Below are 16,687 nucleotides of genomic sequence, written 5' to 3' on the forward strand. Positions count from 1 at the left end.
GTGCAAGTTCTCCCACTTAAAAAGATGAGGCCTGTAATTTATCGTAAGTACACTTCAACTATGAGACAAAACGAGAAAGGGAGGGGAAAAAAAAAAAATCCAGAAAATCACATTGTCTGATTTTTAAAGAATTTATTTGCAGATTTTGGTGGAAAATAAGTATTTGGTCAATAACAAAAGTTCATCTCAATACTTTGTTATATATCCTTTGTTGGCAATGACAGCGGTCAAACGTTTTCTGTAAGTCTCCACAAGGTTTTTACACAGCATTGCTGGTAGTTTGGCCCATTCCTCTATGCAGATCCTCTAGAGCAGTGATGTTTTGGGGCTGTTGCTGGACAGCACGGATTTTCAACTCCCGCCAAAGGTTTTTCTATGGGGTTGAGATCTGGAGACTGGCTAGAACACTCCAGGACCTTGAAATGCTTCTTACGAAGCCACTCCTTTATTGTCTGGGCGGTGTGTTTGGGATCATTGTCATGCTGAAAGACCCAGCCACATTTCATCTTCAATGCCCTTGCTGATGGAAAGAGGTTTTCACTTAAAAATCTCACGATACATGGCCCCATTCATTCTTTCCTTTACACAGATCAGTCGTCCTGGTCCCTTTGCAGAAAAACAGCCCCAAAGCATGAGGTTTCCACCCCCATGCTTCACAGTAGGTATGGTGTTTGGAGGAGAAAGAATGCGGAGTTGCATCCAAAAGAACACAAGTTGAGTTTTTACCAAAATTTTCTATTTTGGTTTCATCTGACCATATGACATTCTCCCAATCCTCTTCTGGATCACCCAAATGCTCTCTTGCAAACATCAGACGGGCCCAGACATGTACAGCACTGCAGGATTTAAGTCCCTGGTGGCATAGTGTGTTACTGATGGTAGCCTTTGTTACTTTGGTCCCAGCTCTCTGCAGGTCATTCACTAGGTCCTGCCCATGTGGTTCTGGGATTTTCGCTCACCGTTCTTGTGATCATTTTGACCCCACGGGGTGAGATCTTGCATGGAGCCTGAGATCTAGGGAGATTATCAGTGGTCTTGTATGTCTTCCATTTTCTAATAATTGCTCTCACAGTTGATTTCTTTACACCAAGCTGCTTACCTATTGCAGATTCAGTCTTCCCAGCTTGGTGCAGGTCTGCAATTCTGCAATTCTGTTTCTGGTGTCCTTTGACAGCTCTTTTGGTCTCAGCCATAGTGGAGTCTGACTGTTTGAGGTCACGGACAGGTGTCTTTTATACTGATAACGAGTTCAACCAGGTGCCATTAATACAGGTAACGAGTGGAGGACAGTGGAGTCTCTTAAATAAGTTGTTACAGGTCTGAGAGAGCCAGAAATCTTGCTTTGTTGTAGGTAACCAAATACTTATTTTACTGAAGAATTTACCAATGAATTCATTAAAAATCCTACAATGTGATTTCCTGGATTCTTTCTCCATTCTGTCTCTCATAATGTACCTATGATGAAAATTACAGTGCTCTCTCATCTTTTTAAGTGGGAAAACTTGCACAATTGGTGGCTGACTAAATACTTTTTTTGCCCCACTGTAGATCTTTATTTTGGCCCTACAGAGAGTCACATGCTGATAGGTCCTAGACAGTATGAACGCACCTATCTTTTACTGTGTTATTTTTTCCCTCTGATCAGTAAGTGGTACTTTCCTTTTTTTCTCTCCCAAGAACACGTTATTCCCTTAGCTTTGTCTCCACATCTCCCCTACTCTAACAAGGTCAAGTATTTTTTCCCCTTTTCACTCGCACTTTAGTCAGTTTTCCCTTCCTGTTATTTCTTTCATTTTGAGATGGAATTTCCCAAGTCATGTTTTTTCACGATAGAGCCCCATCACTCTGGGGTCAGCCATGCATCACGGTTTAAAACATAGTAGGAGTCTATTGTGATATTTAAAAACAAGGCAGATTTTTTTTTTCTAAAATGCATTGTGCTGCTGGTTGTCAGAAACAGAAATGTATATTAACATTTGTTTTTACCACATTATTGAATTAGATGATGGCTGTTGTTACAGGCAGTTAGGGAGGAAATGGTGCAATGTATTAAAACAGCAGTGAAGACTCCGTGACAGTTCCGACACCAGTGTAAACATCCCTACAGGGGATCATTCTGATGTCATTTTGACCAGGGGACCCTCAAATTACACAGTTGTGAGGCAAACGTGTTCTCCAATAATCCAATTGCCTTCCCCACTGTTTTTTCCCTTATAAATATTTGCAGGATGTACTGGTGCATCTTAATAAATTAGAATGTCGTGGAAGAGTTCAGTTATTTCAGTAATTTAACCCAAATAGTTAAACCTATGTATTATCTAAATTCAGTACACACAGACTGAAGTAGTTTAAGTCTTTGGTTATTTTAATTGTGATGATTTTGGCTCACAAAAAATATGATACGTCATAAGAGCAATAAAAAACATTTTTATTGAATTTTTGGGCTTTTGCAAAGTATGTTCATTTACTGTATATGTACTCAATACTTGGTAGGGGCTCCTTTTGCTTTAATTACTGCCTCAATTTGGTGTGGCATAGAGGTGATCAGCATGTGGCACTGTTGAGGTGGAAGCCCAAGTTTCTTTGACAGTGGCCTTCAGCTCATCTGTTTTGGTCTCTTGTTTCTTATTTTCCTCTTGACAGTCTATTGAGTTTGCTGGACATCCAAGCACACCAACACCATGGTCATCTAACCAACTTTTGGTGCTTTTGGCAGTGTGGGCATCTGCCAAATCCTGCTGGAAAATGAAATCAGCATCTTTAAAAAGCTGGTCAGCAGAAGGAAGCTTCTTCACCCTTCCTCCAGACTCTAGAATATTGGTTTCCAAATGAAATACAAAACTTGCTCTCATCTGAAAAGAGGACTTTGGTCTACTGGGCAACAGTCCAGTTTGTCTTCTCCTTATCCAAGCTAAGACACCTCTGACATTGCCTGTGGTTCAGGAGTGGCTTAACAAGAGGAATACGACAACTTTAGACAAATTCCTTGACACGTCGGTGTGTGGTGGCTTTTGATGCCTTGACCCCAGCCTCAGTCCATTCCTTGTGAAGTTCTCCCAAATTCTTGAATTGATTTTGCCTGACAAGTCTCTCAAGGCTGCGGTTCTCTCGGTTAGTTGTGCATCTTTTTCTTCCACACTTTTTCCTTCCAATAAACTTTCTGTTTACATGCTTGGATACAGAACTCTGTGAACAGCCAGCTCCCTGACAATGAATGTTTGTGGCTTATCCTCCTCGTCAAAGGTGTCAGTGAATGTCTTTTGGACAACTGTCAGATCAGCAGTTTCCCTATGATTGTGTAGCCTAGTGAACCAAATTAAGAGACCATTTTGATGGCTCAGGAAACCTTTGCAGGTGTTTTGAGTTGATTAGCTGATTGGCATGTCACCATATTCTAATTTTTTTGAGAGCCAAATGTGAGCCAAAATCATCACAATTAAAAGTACTAAAGATTCAAGGTATTCATGGTATTATTATTATTTTCATTTTCATTTATTAAATGTTTAATAGCTTCCTTCCTGATCTTCAAGTTATTTGAGGCATACAATAAACATTAGTAATGAGAAAGTCTATACTTGTTGGCAGCACAAGAATCTGATTTAAACACGGCCGGCATCTAAATTGGCATCGTTGTTTCTGACAGCCTACTGAAACATCTCTCTCCCTTTTGGCTTTTCTACTTGTATTTTCTTTGTTCCATTTCCAGTAAACTCAGGTTTTGCTACATTCTATAGTGTGCCTTGTAAAAACACGTCACATGTAAATATGTAGGCAGCAGATACCTGTATGCAAGCGTGCATGCTCACAGTTATGTAGTCACAGAAGTAGAATCAAGGCCTAAGAATATGAGTAGAGCTTGAAATTATATCATTAGGTATAATCTCTGAGTTCAAGTTAAAAGACAATTTGTAGAAAACGTTGCAATAACTATTTAATAAACAAAAATATATTCTTAATTTCATGATGCTTTGAAAAAAGTGACATGGTGAAAAGGATGGCTGAGTGAAACTTTGATGAACTTTGATGACAGAACTTTGATGAAGCACTCTCTGATATTTATGTGCTTAATATGCTCAAAATTAGCATTTTACTAGCATTTCTGACATATAGAAGATTTTGATTTCATATTGAAAGAGCAAATTTTTAAGGAATTCCTTTAAAGGAGGTTAAACTCAATTCTCCAGTTATTATACATTGCTTTAAAAAGAGACAGCAAAAATAATCAACTTCATTTTTACCCTTCTTTAAAGGACATTCGTCCTCACAAAGTTTGCAACAGTGCAACAGAATTGTAGCCGTAACAAACGTGACATTTTGTATTGCTTGAAGTGCTGTGATGAGAAGATACCAACACATGCTTAAGAGGATTGGAAGTAGCTTCATTCCAACAGAAAACTAGGTTGTAATCTTCGTTACTCAGATTTTACAGAGGCAGTAACCTACTGTCTCTCTATTGTGTTCTAATGATCTTCCTTCTGTTTTGTTGGCTCCATAACTACCACTGAAAGACAGAGTGGCAAAGTCATGGTTCTCTGTCCAGAGCTGAATTGGTCTCACTTGGCTGGTTAGTCCTCTGCTCTGTTTCCCAGTCCCTCTCATTGCAAGGTCTTGATTCTAATGAGCAGCTAGGCCCAGCAGAGTCTTCACTGGCGCTACAGTTCTTATCTGGTGAATGGACTTCATCTTCCACTGGGTCTTGCTCCCCTTGGTGAGTGTCAGTGTGTTCAGCAGCTGGCTCTTGTTGAGGTGGGTGGTGCTGGGTCTGTACTGGGTTTGACTGGGCATCACCAGCAGCAGGTTTTGGGATGGATGTGGATGGTTTTATGGGAGTGTGACACATAGGGCAGGTTTCCTGCACATACAGCCACTTTCTAAGACAGCTTTCATGGAAAAAATGACGACAGTAGGTTATCACGGCAGAAGTCATATCCTACAAAACACAGACACAATAAGAATAATGAACATTTGAATTGGTATGCAAGATGGTTTGCTAAAATTGTTAAAAAAAAAAAGTAAAGTTTTAATAGCAGCAATGAATAATAAACCTTAACTGGAACTAAGAGGTCCAAATATGTTCCAGTATGGCATTAGCTTTGTGCACAAAACAAGCTGGATAATGAAGTTAATGAAGTGATCTGCCAAAGTTGGTTTGGAAGAAATCAAATTTCCTGCACAGAGCCATTATATTATTATCCCTATTGATCCCATTGAGATGAACTTGAATGCTGACTACATGCCCATCAACATTAAAATTAAACAGATGCAAATCCCTCCAGCAATATTCCAAAATTTAAAATAAACTCTTCTCAGAAGAGTGGAGGTTATTCTAAAATCTGGAATAGGATATTCAACAAGCACATATGGCCATGACTGTACAAATGGCTTTGCCATGGTAATTTTTTAAAATACCCTGCTTAGGGTTCATCACTTCAGAATGGTCCACAGCCACAGTAATTGAAGTGGATTATTACCATTTTACTGTGTCACAAAAGGACAATGTGAGGGAAATACAGTACATGTTTAATCAGTTCAGGTTTAGCTGGGCTTTGGGTAAAGAGAAATCAGTGCACTTGCAAGATAATTGACCATTTACATTATAATTGATAACTCTCTAAAGATTTGTATAGTTGTAGTGTGACTATTCTATCATTTGTTGTAAAAGGCTGATATTTTGTATCAGTTCAGGATTGATAAAATTGTTCTGTGTTCTGTGGAACAATTTTTATGACAGAATCAAAATCAGAATTAAAACCCTAGCTAGAATGAAGCCTGGTCAGTTTGGTTGGTATTGCATTTATCCAGCTTCTCACTTGTCTACACACAACCGATACATTGACAAAACAAACCCAATTCTGACCTGAAAACAGATGGCACAGACATCACCATGTGCCTGCAGCTGATCAGCACTTGCCCGTGGGAGTGAGTTGATCTTGCGTGCAGCTTCCTGCCTAAGCAAGAAGCTCTTCCATCCAGCCTGGGCACGTAGCCACACGTTGCAGTAGGAGTGGATGATGATAACTGATGCCCCTATCCAGCTCCACTCACCCCACAGTGATTCCCAGGCCCCGTAGGCAACCACACACAGTGCCACAGCAAACTCCAGTGCCCGGCACACAGCGTTCACGTAATACACAAACTCGTCGAGGCTAGGAAGTGCAGCACCGCGCCACACCTCCAACATGAACAGGCAGTAGATTAGTAGGGTCCCTGTAACCTGGAACACATACCAAATGACAAATCAGGCTCATAAAATTAGACCACATCAAATTAACATCTCCGCTGGTTTTTTAACAATTTTCAATGAGCATGAAAAAACAGGTTTTTTTTGTTGGTATTTTTAGGATTTGTGTGGCTATGAGTTGTGCAATCATACCTGTAGTGATGTAAGCATACAGCTGGAAACCAGGATGAGAAGCCAGAAATCCATGTGGAAGAACTGGGATATCTTAAAAGCCATGAAACCAGGAAATAGCAGCAAGAACACACACATGCTCAAGCCCCGCACATGCTTCCACACACACCTATGGACACAGAGGTTCCAGTCATTTTAAAAAGAAATTTAAATATGGTTATTCCATTGACCGGCACTATGCTTCTTTCCCACTGAGTTTGTAAGTTACCTTGGCCTGAGTGACTGTCAGACCTATCAGTGTTACATAAATATTAAATGGGAAAAAATACTCCAGGATAGCCATAAGGGGGCCCCGTATCCTACCTGTTTCTACTGGCCCCAAGTCCTAGCATGATGGGCTCAGTTATCTCACTCATGCTCTGTAGTGTGGAAGTGAGGACAATAAAGAGTATGATGAAGAGGAGGAAGCAGCGCTGCAAGGCTGGCAAGTCCAACAAGCCAGTCTGCAGGGCCAATAACAACAGAGTCACACCTTCTGTAACACCCCTGCAATATATACACACGCAGACACAACAGAATTTAGCAATAAAACATTTACCTATATTTACTACATTCACACTAGAATAAACGTGTATTTACACACATACCTGTGCATGACATTGTGGTTCTGCACTGCGGTGAATCCTCCCAGGCAGAACTTGCAGAGATTCAGGAGGCCCAATGCCAAATAAGAAACCACAAATGTCAAACCCAGCAGAGAATAAGGACTAGCACAGCACTCAGACACACTTGCACACAGACACACACACACACACACAAGAACAGCAGCACAAATTTAACAAACGAGCAATTTGTCAAACAAATGTATCTGAATTGGGTTACTGTTCCAAGCAGATTGAAAATAACAAGTCCATTTAACCCTAACTGCAGTTCAGTGCAAAAATATTTTACCAGAATACAAAAGCCATGAAGTCACTGGGTACTATCAAATACACACACAAAAAAAGAAAACAGAAAAAAGTAAGAAAAAAAAGTGTTTTGATTGTTTACCTGGTGAGAAGGTAGAACAGCAGCCCCTCTTGGATGGGAGTGGAGCTGCCAACATTGGAGACAAGCTGAACTCCAAACAGTACAAACCAGAATGCACCGAATAACACAGGCACAGCAAAATGATGCCAGAGAGACATGCCCACTGCAAACAGCCGGTACAAATCTGTCACCTGCAGACAACAGACAATGGAGAAATACAGAGCTGGGTAATTTGAGAGTACACTGTATGCAGGTTTGTTTATTTGTAATAAACAGTTAAACATACTTATGGGTGCAAAAACATGTAGGTTTACCTCTGTTTGTACAATTTGCTGATATGTGGCTTTGGCCAATCTATATGGCACAAACAGATTCATAAGGAGGAAGATGGCAACCTCTGCTGCAGTTATACCCATGGAAACAGTAGTGAGTGTCAGGGCATTGTCTTGAGAAACTAAACACATCCGTCCAAAGAGTGGGAGCAGGTGTGCAGAGAACAGCCATACACGGCGAGTGCGCATGAGGAACGCACACAATGTGGCAACAATAATCTGACCTGTTAATATAGAAGCATACATGTACAAACATCAAAATTAATACGTATAATGCCCAACTTTTACCTATAAACAATTCCTGTTACAAATGTAGGGTGTTATTCGGTCTCTCTCAAAAAGATGACCACAATTTACTCTCTCCTCTACTTGTTGCATGTTAATGTAACTGCAGTCCTTAAATGCTCCTTCTCATTTTGCACATTTGTTAATAAATACTGCTGTTATAACAAGTAGCTGCATCTCATTGCTTACTGTTCATTTTAATGCCATATCTATTGCATATATATTTGCACACGGTTAATATTACTGCTGCTGCTATAACCATCTACAGTGGTATTCAGTTTCTGCACATATTACAGTAACGTTGTTTTGCACACATATATATAGCGTACACACACATTTTATATATATATATATATAAGTCAATATTGTACACTTGTACATACATACAGTCTATATTTACATAGTCTATCTACTGCATAGTTTCTTTTTTTTTTTTTAACTATGGTTATATTCATGTGTTTGTAAAGTTTATTTAATTTTACTTATTTTTTGTTTTTGTTTTGTTTTTTTGTATTTGTCGGGCATTTACTGTGGACAGCAAAGAAAGTATTTCATTGTACTAGGAAACCTGTTTCCTTAATGTGCATATGACAATAAACACTTTAAAACTTTACAATCTACAGCTATTCAACTCTACTCAGGAATGAGGATAAAATCAGTGCAATCACTGTTGGAGACAATATTACCGGAAAAGGTTAATATAACTGATTGTTCTTCAACCTGTCTTAATTAGTCTTCTCTACAGAAGACCCAGTAAGTCCCGTGAGCATGTGACCTTTCTCGTGATTATAGCAAACACGTTGATTACATTCTAGTCATTTATATTGAATTTCTTAGAAAAAATAAACAATATCTGTTAGAGCTTTCCAGAACTTATCAAATAATAGTTATCGCTGTGCTTTGCATGTATCTAAAACAGGAAGCTGCCACGCAGTTGAAGGCTTTATTCAAGGAAACTGCATAGGTACTAAGAATAGCCATAGTGAGGTATACAGAGATTTAATGTTAACTGTTAAATAAAAAGAAAAAAAAAAGAAAGTTAAATAAAAAGAAAAAAGATTAATGAGATTGAAATTAAATGCTATTGAATTTATATTAAAAGTGAAATTACTTTTCTATACATGACAACAAAAGTAAAATATGATCATCTTAATGGAAACCTGATGTAAGGGCATGTTTATTTAATGTAGAAAATTACTTAGGTGGAGGTTTTGTACCTACATGTAAGTGCCCTTACAAAACGGTTCAAGGCTGGTGGGGGAAAGAAGAGTGTTCCATCATACGTGTATTGACTCTCACCTACAACATATTCCCTGTTAAAGCAAAAAATACAAGTGAATAAACAGGGACTTGTTTGAACAATAACAATCGTCAAGTACAAGTAACAAGTAACAAGAACAAGTACAATCGTCATTTGAATAAAGTTGTTATTGTAAAAGACACTAACATATTCATTGTTTTTAAATGATATAATTTGTTTATTGTAATTGTGAATATGTTCTTAGATAGTTTCCTGACAAATGAGTGAATGTAAATGTGAATAAAATGCAGTACACTTGACTGAACATTGCTCACTTTAATAGGAGAACTGCTCACCTGGACATCTGATGTCCCATGTAGAGCAGAAGCACAGTGAGAACATGCAGGTAAAGTTGAACTATGTGTCCCAGAGGCAATAACAGCACAACTGTGCTCACAACGTGACCTGTGGACATAGAGAACATGAAGGCGGTTCCTAAAGGGTATGTCTGTTTAAGTAAATCTTGTGCTCTAATACATCTGACCAAAATGCACATTATCATCTAGTGCTTGCTAATATTATGAACAGCAGCTACATTAATTCCTCTCAAACTGCTTTACTCTTTCTAACCATCCTGAAGCATCCAGAAATTGTACCAGCTCCGATTGTCTTCCGTGCAAATGAAGATTTTGGACTTCCACTGAGATGAGGTCGACTCTGTGAGGAATCCTGAGGCATCTAGAGATCTACCGGCTCCAGTTGGACTCTATACTAAAGAGGAGATGCCAAGTCCATGTGGTCTGTGAGGACAACAACCTCCTAATCAATACAACATTTATCAGAGTGTATATTTATAATCACACCATCCGGTGTCACACATATGAGGATGAGGTTCCCCTTTGAGTCTGGTTCTTCTAAAGGCTTCTTCCTTCACCATCCAAGGGATTTTTCCTCACCAGTCACCTGAGTCACCTCAGACTTCCTCATCAAGGATAAATACAAACACATTTAAATCTATCTAATATTAATCTTGATTTTTTTTTGTATTCTATTCATCTTTACATGAACCTTTTGTTCTATGTTTATGTTCTGTAAAAATGCTTTGAGACGATGTCCATTGTTAAAATTAGATATTGATCTGAATTGAATAAATCCAACAAGCATTTGAAGGAAGAGTGTAAACTGTACCTAAGTAGTAAATGTTCCAGAGGACGTATTTGTATTTGAAGAGCATGTCCTCGCTGCTCGCCCTGAGGTGATGGGTGAAGCTGTCGATGTCGCATTTGTAGAGCAGGTCCAGGACTAAAAGACTGGGAACCCTGAGCAACACATTAGCCACGTCCTCTAATCGCAGCATCTTAATACTAACTTTATGAACGACACCGTGTCACCTCATGAACCGAATAGAGTAACGTCTCCGTGTAAACACTTCATCCATGTACTTGGTTATTTCATGCTAATTAAGCATTTAAGCTAAACTTAAAATCCAGCTGTTATTTCACACCAGCAGTGGTCAGTGTTTTGGCTTGTGTTCATTTAAGCGTTAACGATGATTAAAATGAGACATTTACGGCATGTGAATAACGACGACGCTTAAATCCTTGTAAGCTAAAAGCCTTCGGTCTCCACACTAAAGCTATGGTTTGTTTACTTACAGATAAATCGTCAAGTTAGCATTAGCAACATGACGAGCTACATGCTAGTTAGTCAAACTGCAACTCACACTATACTTTTTTTTGCAAAAAATAATAAATGAATAGATAATATATGTATATATGTGTGTGTGTGTGTGTGTGTGTGTGTGTGTGTGTGTGTGTGTGTGTGTGTGTGTGTGTGTGTGTGTGTGTGTGTGTGTGTGTGTGTGTGTGTGTGTGTGTGTGTGTGCATATATATGAGGTCGCTAACGTATGAACATCCACAGCAGCTCTGACATGTAAACGCGTCTTCTTCCTGTAGAAGCGGAAATGAATCACGTCCGATTCAGTAAAAAACACTCGCTCACTTCTTATAGTCTTGTACCTGGAACAATCCAAATTAAAGAGCGTACAGTTTTTATTTCTAATGCTTGCTAGCGGTAAACAAGTCAGAAAGCGCACTATTAAACCAATTACTTGAAGAAACAGGTCTGTTAGAGTTTCTATGACGACAACAGTGAGAAAAGGGCACTAGAGGAAGTGAGTAAGGGCTTTTTGGTTGCTACCTTTCAGTAGTAAGAGAAATATATTTCTACCAATTTGTTTTTGTCTCGAAATAAAGTTGAAATTTTCGAAAAACAGATTTTTTTAAGTAAACCAGATGAAATATGATTTATAATGTTATCCTAGGGAGAAAACAGCAATCTATTATTATTATTATTATCGTTATTATCGTTATTATTATTATTATTATTATTATTATTATTATTATTATTATTATTATTGATTAAGAGTAAATTTCCAAACCATGTACATTTGCATTTGTGTTTTCAATTTACAGTTAAAATAATGAGATATATTTTTTTTTGGTATTAACTAAGTCTGTTCTACTAAATTCTAATCTATTAAATTGGTCTATTCTACATGCCCTAAATAAATGTGTATCCTTTAACCTTATTCTGTTTTCACACAAGATATTTTTAGTCTTGTTTTACCTGTTACCCTCTTACTGTGTTTGTAAAATCAGCCTACAGCCTGACATTAAAGCTAATCTTTAATCTACCCTCTCCTCTTCTTGAGTCATACAACTCATTTAATTTTAGCTCCAATATGAATCTGAAATGGTGAAAAACAAGCAAAGGTGAAACACACGAATGCAATGCACATGGAAGGTAGGCTATAATGAAACATGCTGACGCATCCTACACATGTTGGCATGACAAAAAAACTTGTGACCAAAAACTTGTGACCACAAATTATATTGAGAAATATCTATTTCCCCTAGAGCTTTAAATAGAATTTTAGTCCACATGTTTGGCAACAGAGTACCAACAATTCAAATAACTCAATCAAAATGCATTGTTATTGTTATAATATACACCAGACTTTTACGCTCATAATATTTCATTGATTTATTTATGGTGGTACAGACCTTCTGATTAACGCAAAGTAATGTTAACAGAATAAATATGTTCCATGTGGTAGACTGAGAGCCTGGGAAAGCTTATTTAGTGGTGAAAAAAAAAGTTCCTGTTCTGTACTGGTCAGTTTCACACTGCTGGTAATTTTGTAACCTGAAATGATGGGAATTCATCTAAGCAAAAGAAAGAACATAGACTGTTGAAAGTCAAATGTTTAGATATTGGAAAACTTGAAGAATTGTGTCAAAAAGACCAGAAATGTTTTAATAAACTTGAAAAGTATTTTATTTAGGCCTAGAATCACGTCTGTTTTTGAGATGACTACACTTTACTTTTGCATACTTTTCAAGAATATTTACCAGTAACCAAATAAACCAACAGTCACATATTACTTATTATGTATATATAAACCAGGTATAACATTAAAATAGTTTAGTTGATGTGGCTGTGTGGGTCACGGGTTATTAGTGTCTAATTTCTACACCAACTTAAATGCTTGCAGACTAATTGATTTACTTTGAAAGCATGAGCCCACCATGGTTGGTTTAAAAAAAAAGGGGAGATTTTTTTTACTGCTTAGTCATCCTTCTCAAAGCAAAAATCAAGGTTTTGGGAAAGAGACTGATACCACCGAGGTCAGCTTAACAAGCAGGGAAGGAAAATCCTCTCCGCACTCTTTGGTAACCCACACCCTTACGGACATATAGAGCATTTGAATATGATGACTATTGGTTAAAGTGCACATAAAAAAAAAGAATGGGTGCTGTAAAGGTCTATCTCAGTGAGCATAGGGGAAAGGAAATGGGCTCAGTGACCTTTGCAACCAATTTCCCCCGTGTTCAAACAGCAGCATGAAAGCCGTGTCTGTTTCTGAAGTCCTGTTCAAAATGTCAGTTGCAACTTATCCTACCAGCAGAAGGATTTTCTCTGAAAGTAGATTCCCTTATTGTTGCCCTCAGCTTTTAAGTCACTGCACATGGATAGCTTGACCCCCAGCTTCTTCTAATACTGTGCACTTACTAAGAACTGGGTAGAGGTTTCAGCTTCAGCAGGCAAAAGTCAAAGTATGTAGAAAGATATATGGTGAAACTTGCATGTCTTCCAGGATGACCAAACGGATATTGAGAAATTGCTATTTTTATGAATTTTTATTGACTTCTTGTTAAAGTAGCGAAGTTGGGAATGACTGTAACTTACTTACACCACATCTGACTGTAAAAAAAATTTAATACTATAAATGTAATTTATACTCATGTGTTCAATTTTATCAGTGGTATTACATTTATACCTATTAAAGCTGTAATTTGTACGATACAAAAGAACAAATCACACGCTCAAACGAAAAATGAAGAACCTTAAATTGGGATCCAATAAGTTTAGTTATTTATTTATTTATTTGAAAACAGCTATCAGATTACCATTCTTAAAAAAAATTTAATCTCTCTTTTTCTGCCTGTTGCGTTATAATTATTATCTTTTTATGAACACACATTTGACCTTAAATATCATGAGTATATTCAAGAGGTATTCTCAATGCGGGTAACAATGTCGTATGACTGAAATTAATCATATTCCACATTGCAATATCGGACCTATTTTGAGAACCTATTTTAAGACATTAGTCATATCTTAAAATGCAATTCGAAAGGCTAGCCATTTTTATAAAACCTAATTTTGTAGGTTGAATTTGCGAATACTCCATGACTTCACCTTACAGTAAGTGTTAACATGGAAGTAGAGTGGGAAGGTGGAAGAACTGTATTCACGCTTTTAATACCACACCTCAGTATTATGCAACTTACATGTATTAATCAGCAGAAACTTCCATATGAGGAAACTTGAACTGATCATTCTTTTTGTTTTTTTGTACCGAAGCACTAACAGTAAACATGACTCTAAAAATGAGTGTTCAACATGTAGGATTTCCATTTCCTTTTTGGAAATGCAAAAACAAACTTTCAGACAGTTAGTTTCTCTCTGTATGTGCTGTGTCACCTATCCTTGCATGGAACCATGTTTTTGCAATAGGGGAATTCCTGGTTTCTACTGAGACAAGTAGTTTTTTTTTTCCTCTCCCCTTTTCCCGTTTTTTGTTTTATGGGAACTGAGGGCTGAACCAGTGAGATATTTTTCCTCAGAAGCGCTGTGTATTGATTCATTACGAGGGGGCGGGAGACTCCCTCCCACTGCTTCCTTCTTACTGGGAAGTGACTGCCAGGCTTACCGTACTCATAGACCATGAGTGAGTGAGTGTGTCCATGAGTGAGGCAGTAACACAGACGTACATAGGTATTTAAGCTGAAGAATGTACAGTTTATATATAAGTCCTCGTAACTCTAATGGAGAGGTTGGATGTGTTCTGGCGCTGGAAATTCATCAACTATGAGAAGATGGCGGATACTGAAGGAGGAACTTTCTCCAGGAATGAGACATATTACTTATAGACACATTTTTTCTCTCTCTCTAATAGGTGAGAATCAGGTACACAGAATATTTGGAAACAGGTAAGGTAATAAAATATTAACAGGTTCTGTGTATTTAAGAACAAAAAAGAACAAAAGTGTATTGGAATTACTAGAGAGTAGTTTTTCTAAAATTTAAATATAATATAGTATAAAATGGTTTTTACTTACTTTCATGAATTGAACCTTAAAATCTTTAATTGTACTTTTTCATTTTAATATTTTTAGGATGGGTTTTTTGGTTTTGTTTTTTTGCAGGATTTTATGAATGGCATTTTTAATTAAAATCATGTCATATAGTGTACTCTGTACAATCTGTTGTAACACATGTGATGCATCTTGTTTGGAGTTTATGGAGACTTTTGACTGTTGGGTCATTAAGGCCGTTCAACTGGTTTTAGTCTGATTTAATGGAAAGTAAATTTCCTGAAACTCTTCAGGTGTGGTCAGAACTGAGGACATGAAGTGCAATGTGCCTGTCTCAGGAATTCAGTAATGATCAAACATTAAACAAATATGAGAATGAGATAACATTGAGAAAATAAGCGTAGCTAAGTCCTTTCACTTGTTTTGGTAGTTAGACCTTTATAAGGTTAAGCAGGAATTATTAATAGGTTGACAAGGCTTTACTTAGTGCTGATGAGCCTCTGTGCATTAAAACTTTTGAACTGTATTTCCCTGAACTCTTATAAGATCTGATTTCAGCGAATGAGGTTCTGCTAATGGCTCTATAGAGCTGTGTCTTGATGGAGCAGTCTCAATCTCATGGGCCATGTGAGTCTCAGCATCCAGTTTCATATACAATAAGAACAGTATATGGCTCTTCTGAGCACTTGGCCCTGAGAACTGAATTCCATAGATGGTGGTTATGAGGAGCTCATCTATGGACTCAGTTCTTTTGGCAATGTGCTCTTTATCTGCAATAACAACCCAAACACTCTAGAGACGGTGTATTTGTTTTATTAATGGTTAAAAAAAAAAATCCTGTTTTCCCTCCAATAATTTTAAATGCTTTGTTTACTTTTAAATGTCTGTAAAAATTCGATTACATGTTATAAATCAAGCGCAAACTATTCATGTACTCTTTCATTTTTTAATTTTATATGCACTGCATGTGAGATAGACTCTTTGGGTTTATTTAACAACATGAGTGGGTGAACTAGTCAAATGGCTTTAGAATCATTTACCCCTTAACTTCTATCACAGGTTTTTATTTAGTGTTCTCATGTAATTAGAAACTACTTAAAGGTTTATCTGTAATATATTCATAGAATCGTTTATACTATTTTAAATGCTATTCTGTATGATTCTTTCACATATGCATTGGATTGTATCATCTGAACATGCTATGAATCTACAAAGTGGAACACAAAGGAGTGTACAATAAGTCGAGATCTACAGCGATGATATGTGAGTTTAAGTATGAAAATGTGTGTCCACCCACACACTGACCACAAATATGCCTTATCTCCTGCTCCTGGTAGATGACTCAGGATCATTCCATGGAAACCGAAAGTCATGGACACCCTGCTGAGAACAATTAGCAAGCACAACCACTGCTGATATCCATTTCATTCTTATAAAAGTTGTGTAAAATAAAATACACTGCAAACATATAATGAGATAACACATAAGTTTAATAAGCTGAAGTAGATGAAAATATTTATGGTTACTCTGGGAGGAAACAAAGGAAAGCCAAGTGCAGGCTGCACTCTTGTATTTTGACAGTAGAATGCTTGATGTATGGCTAAAAAAAGACACATAAACTTTGAACACACTTTCATTCCAGATGTGCATTAGAGACTATGATGGCAAAAAATAAATCATGAAATGAAATTCGATCAATTTCGTTACTTTGTCTTCTTCTTTCCATTTTCTGTTTTGTCCTCATGGTGACAACCCTCAGTTTGTCGAACAAACCTCTTCCCTGCA

General features: G+C 37.5%; 1 protein-coding gene across 2 annotated transcripts; it reads right to left on the reverse strand.

Moving 5' to 3' along the window:
* Window positions 1-3,918: 3,918 nt before the first annotated feature.
* Window positions 3,919-11,446, reverse strand: zmp:0000000662 (RING finger protein 145). Of its 2 annotated transcripts, none has more exons than XM_047813041.1 (11): window positions 11,123-11,446; window positions 10,427-11,036; window positions 9,595-9,703; window positions 9,220-9,311; window positions 7,696-7,937; window positions 7,403-7,572; window positions 7,000-7,140; window positions 6,716-6,898; window positions 6,374-6,521; window positions 5,858-6,214; window positions 3,919-4,930 (listed from the first exon to the last, which is right to left on the reverse strand). In XM_047813041.1, the coding sequence occupies exons 2-11, from the start codon at window positions 10,593-10,595 to the stop codon at window positions 4,523-4,525; spliced, it is 2,019 nt and encodes a 672-aa protein (XP_047668997.1). In that variant the 5' UTR covers window positions 10,596-11,036; window positions 11,123-11,446; the 3' UTR covers window positions 3,919-4,522. The 2 variants fall into 2 exon arrangements, with proteins under 2 accessions (XP_047668997.1, XP_027006001.1); XM_027150200.2 differs by lacking the exon at window positions 11,123-11,446 and adding an exon at window positions 9,895-10,038 and having other exon boundaries at window positions 10,427-10,568.
* Window positions 11,447-16,687: the final 5,241 nt, after the last annotated feature.

The sequence above is a fragment of the Tachysurus fulvidraco genome, chromosome 4 (assembly GCF_022655615.1).
Source record: "Tachysurus fulvidraco isolate hzauxx_2018 chromosome 4, HZAU_PFXX_2.0, whole genome shotgun sequence".
In the NCBI taxonomy this organism is placed as follows: domain Eukaryota; kingdom Metazoa; phylum Chordata; class Actinopteri; order Siluriformes; family Bagridae; genus Tachysurus; species Tachysurus fulvidraco.

What these genes read in the sequence shown, in the direction of transcription:
- zmp:0000000662 (XM_047813041.1), bottom strand. Translation starts at nt 10,595, where the DNA reads ATGCTGCGATTAGAGGACGTGGCTAATGTGTTGCTCAGGGTTCCCAGT. An exon ending in CTTGGGGCCAGTAGAAACAG is followed by an intron (nt 6,522 to 6,715) that starts GTAGGATACGGG and finishes CTGTGTCCATAG; the next exon opens with GTGTGTGTGGAAGCATGTGC. An exon ending in TCTGTGCCATCTGTTTTCAG is followed by an intron (nt 4,931 to 5,857) that starts GTCAGAATTGGG and finishes TGTGTTTTGTAG; the next exon opens with GATATGACTTCTGCCGTGAT.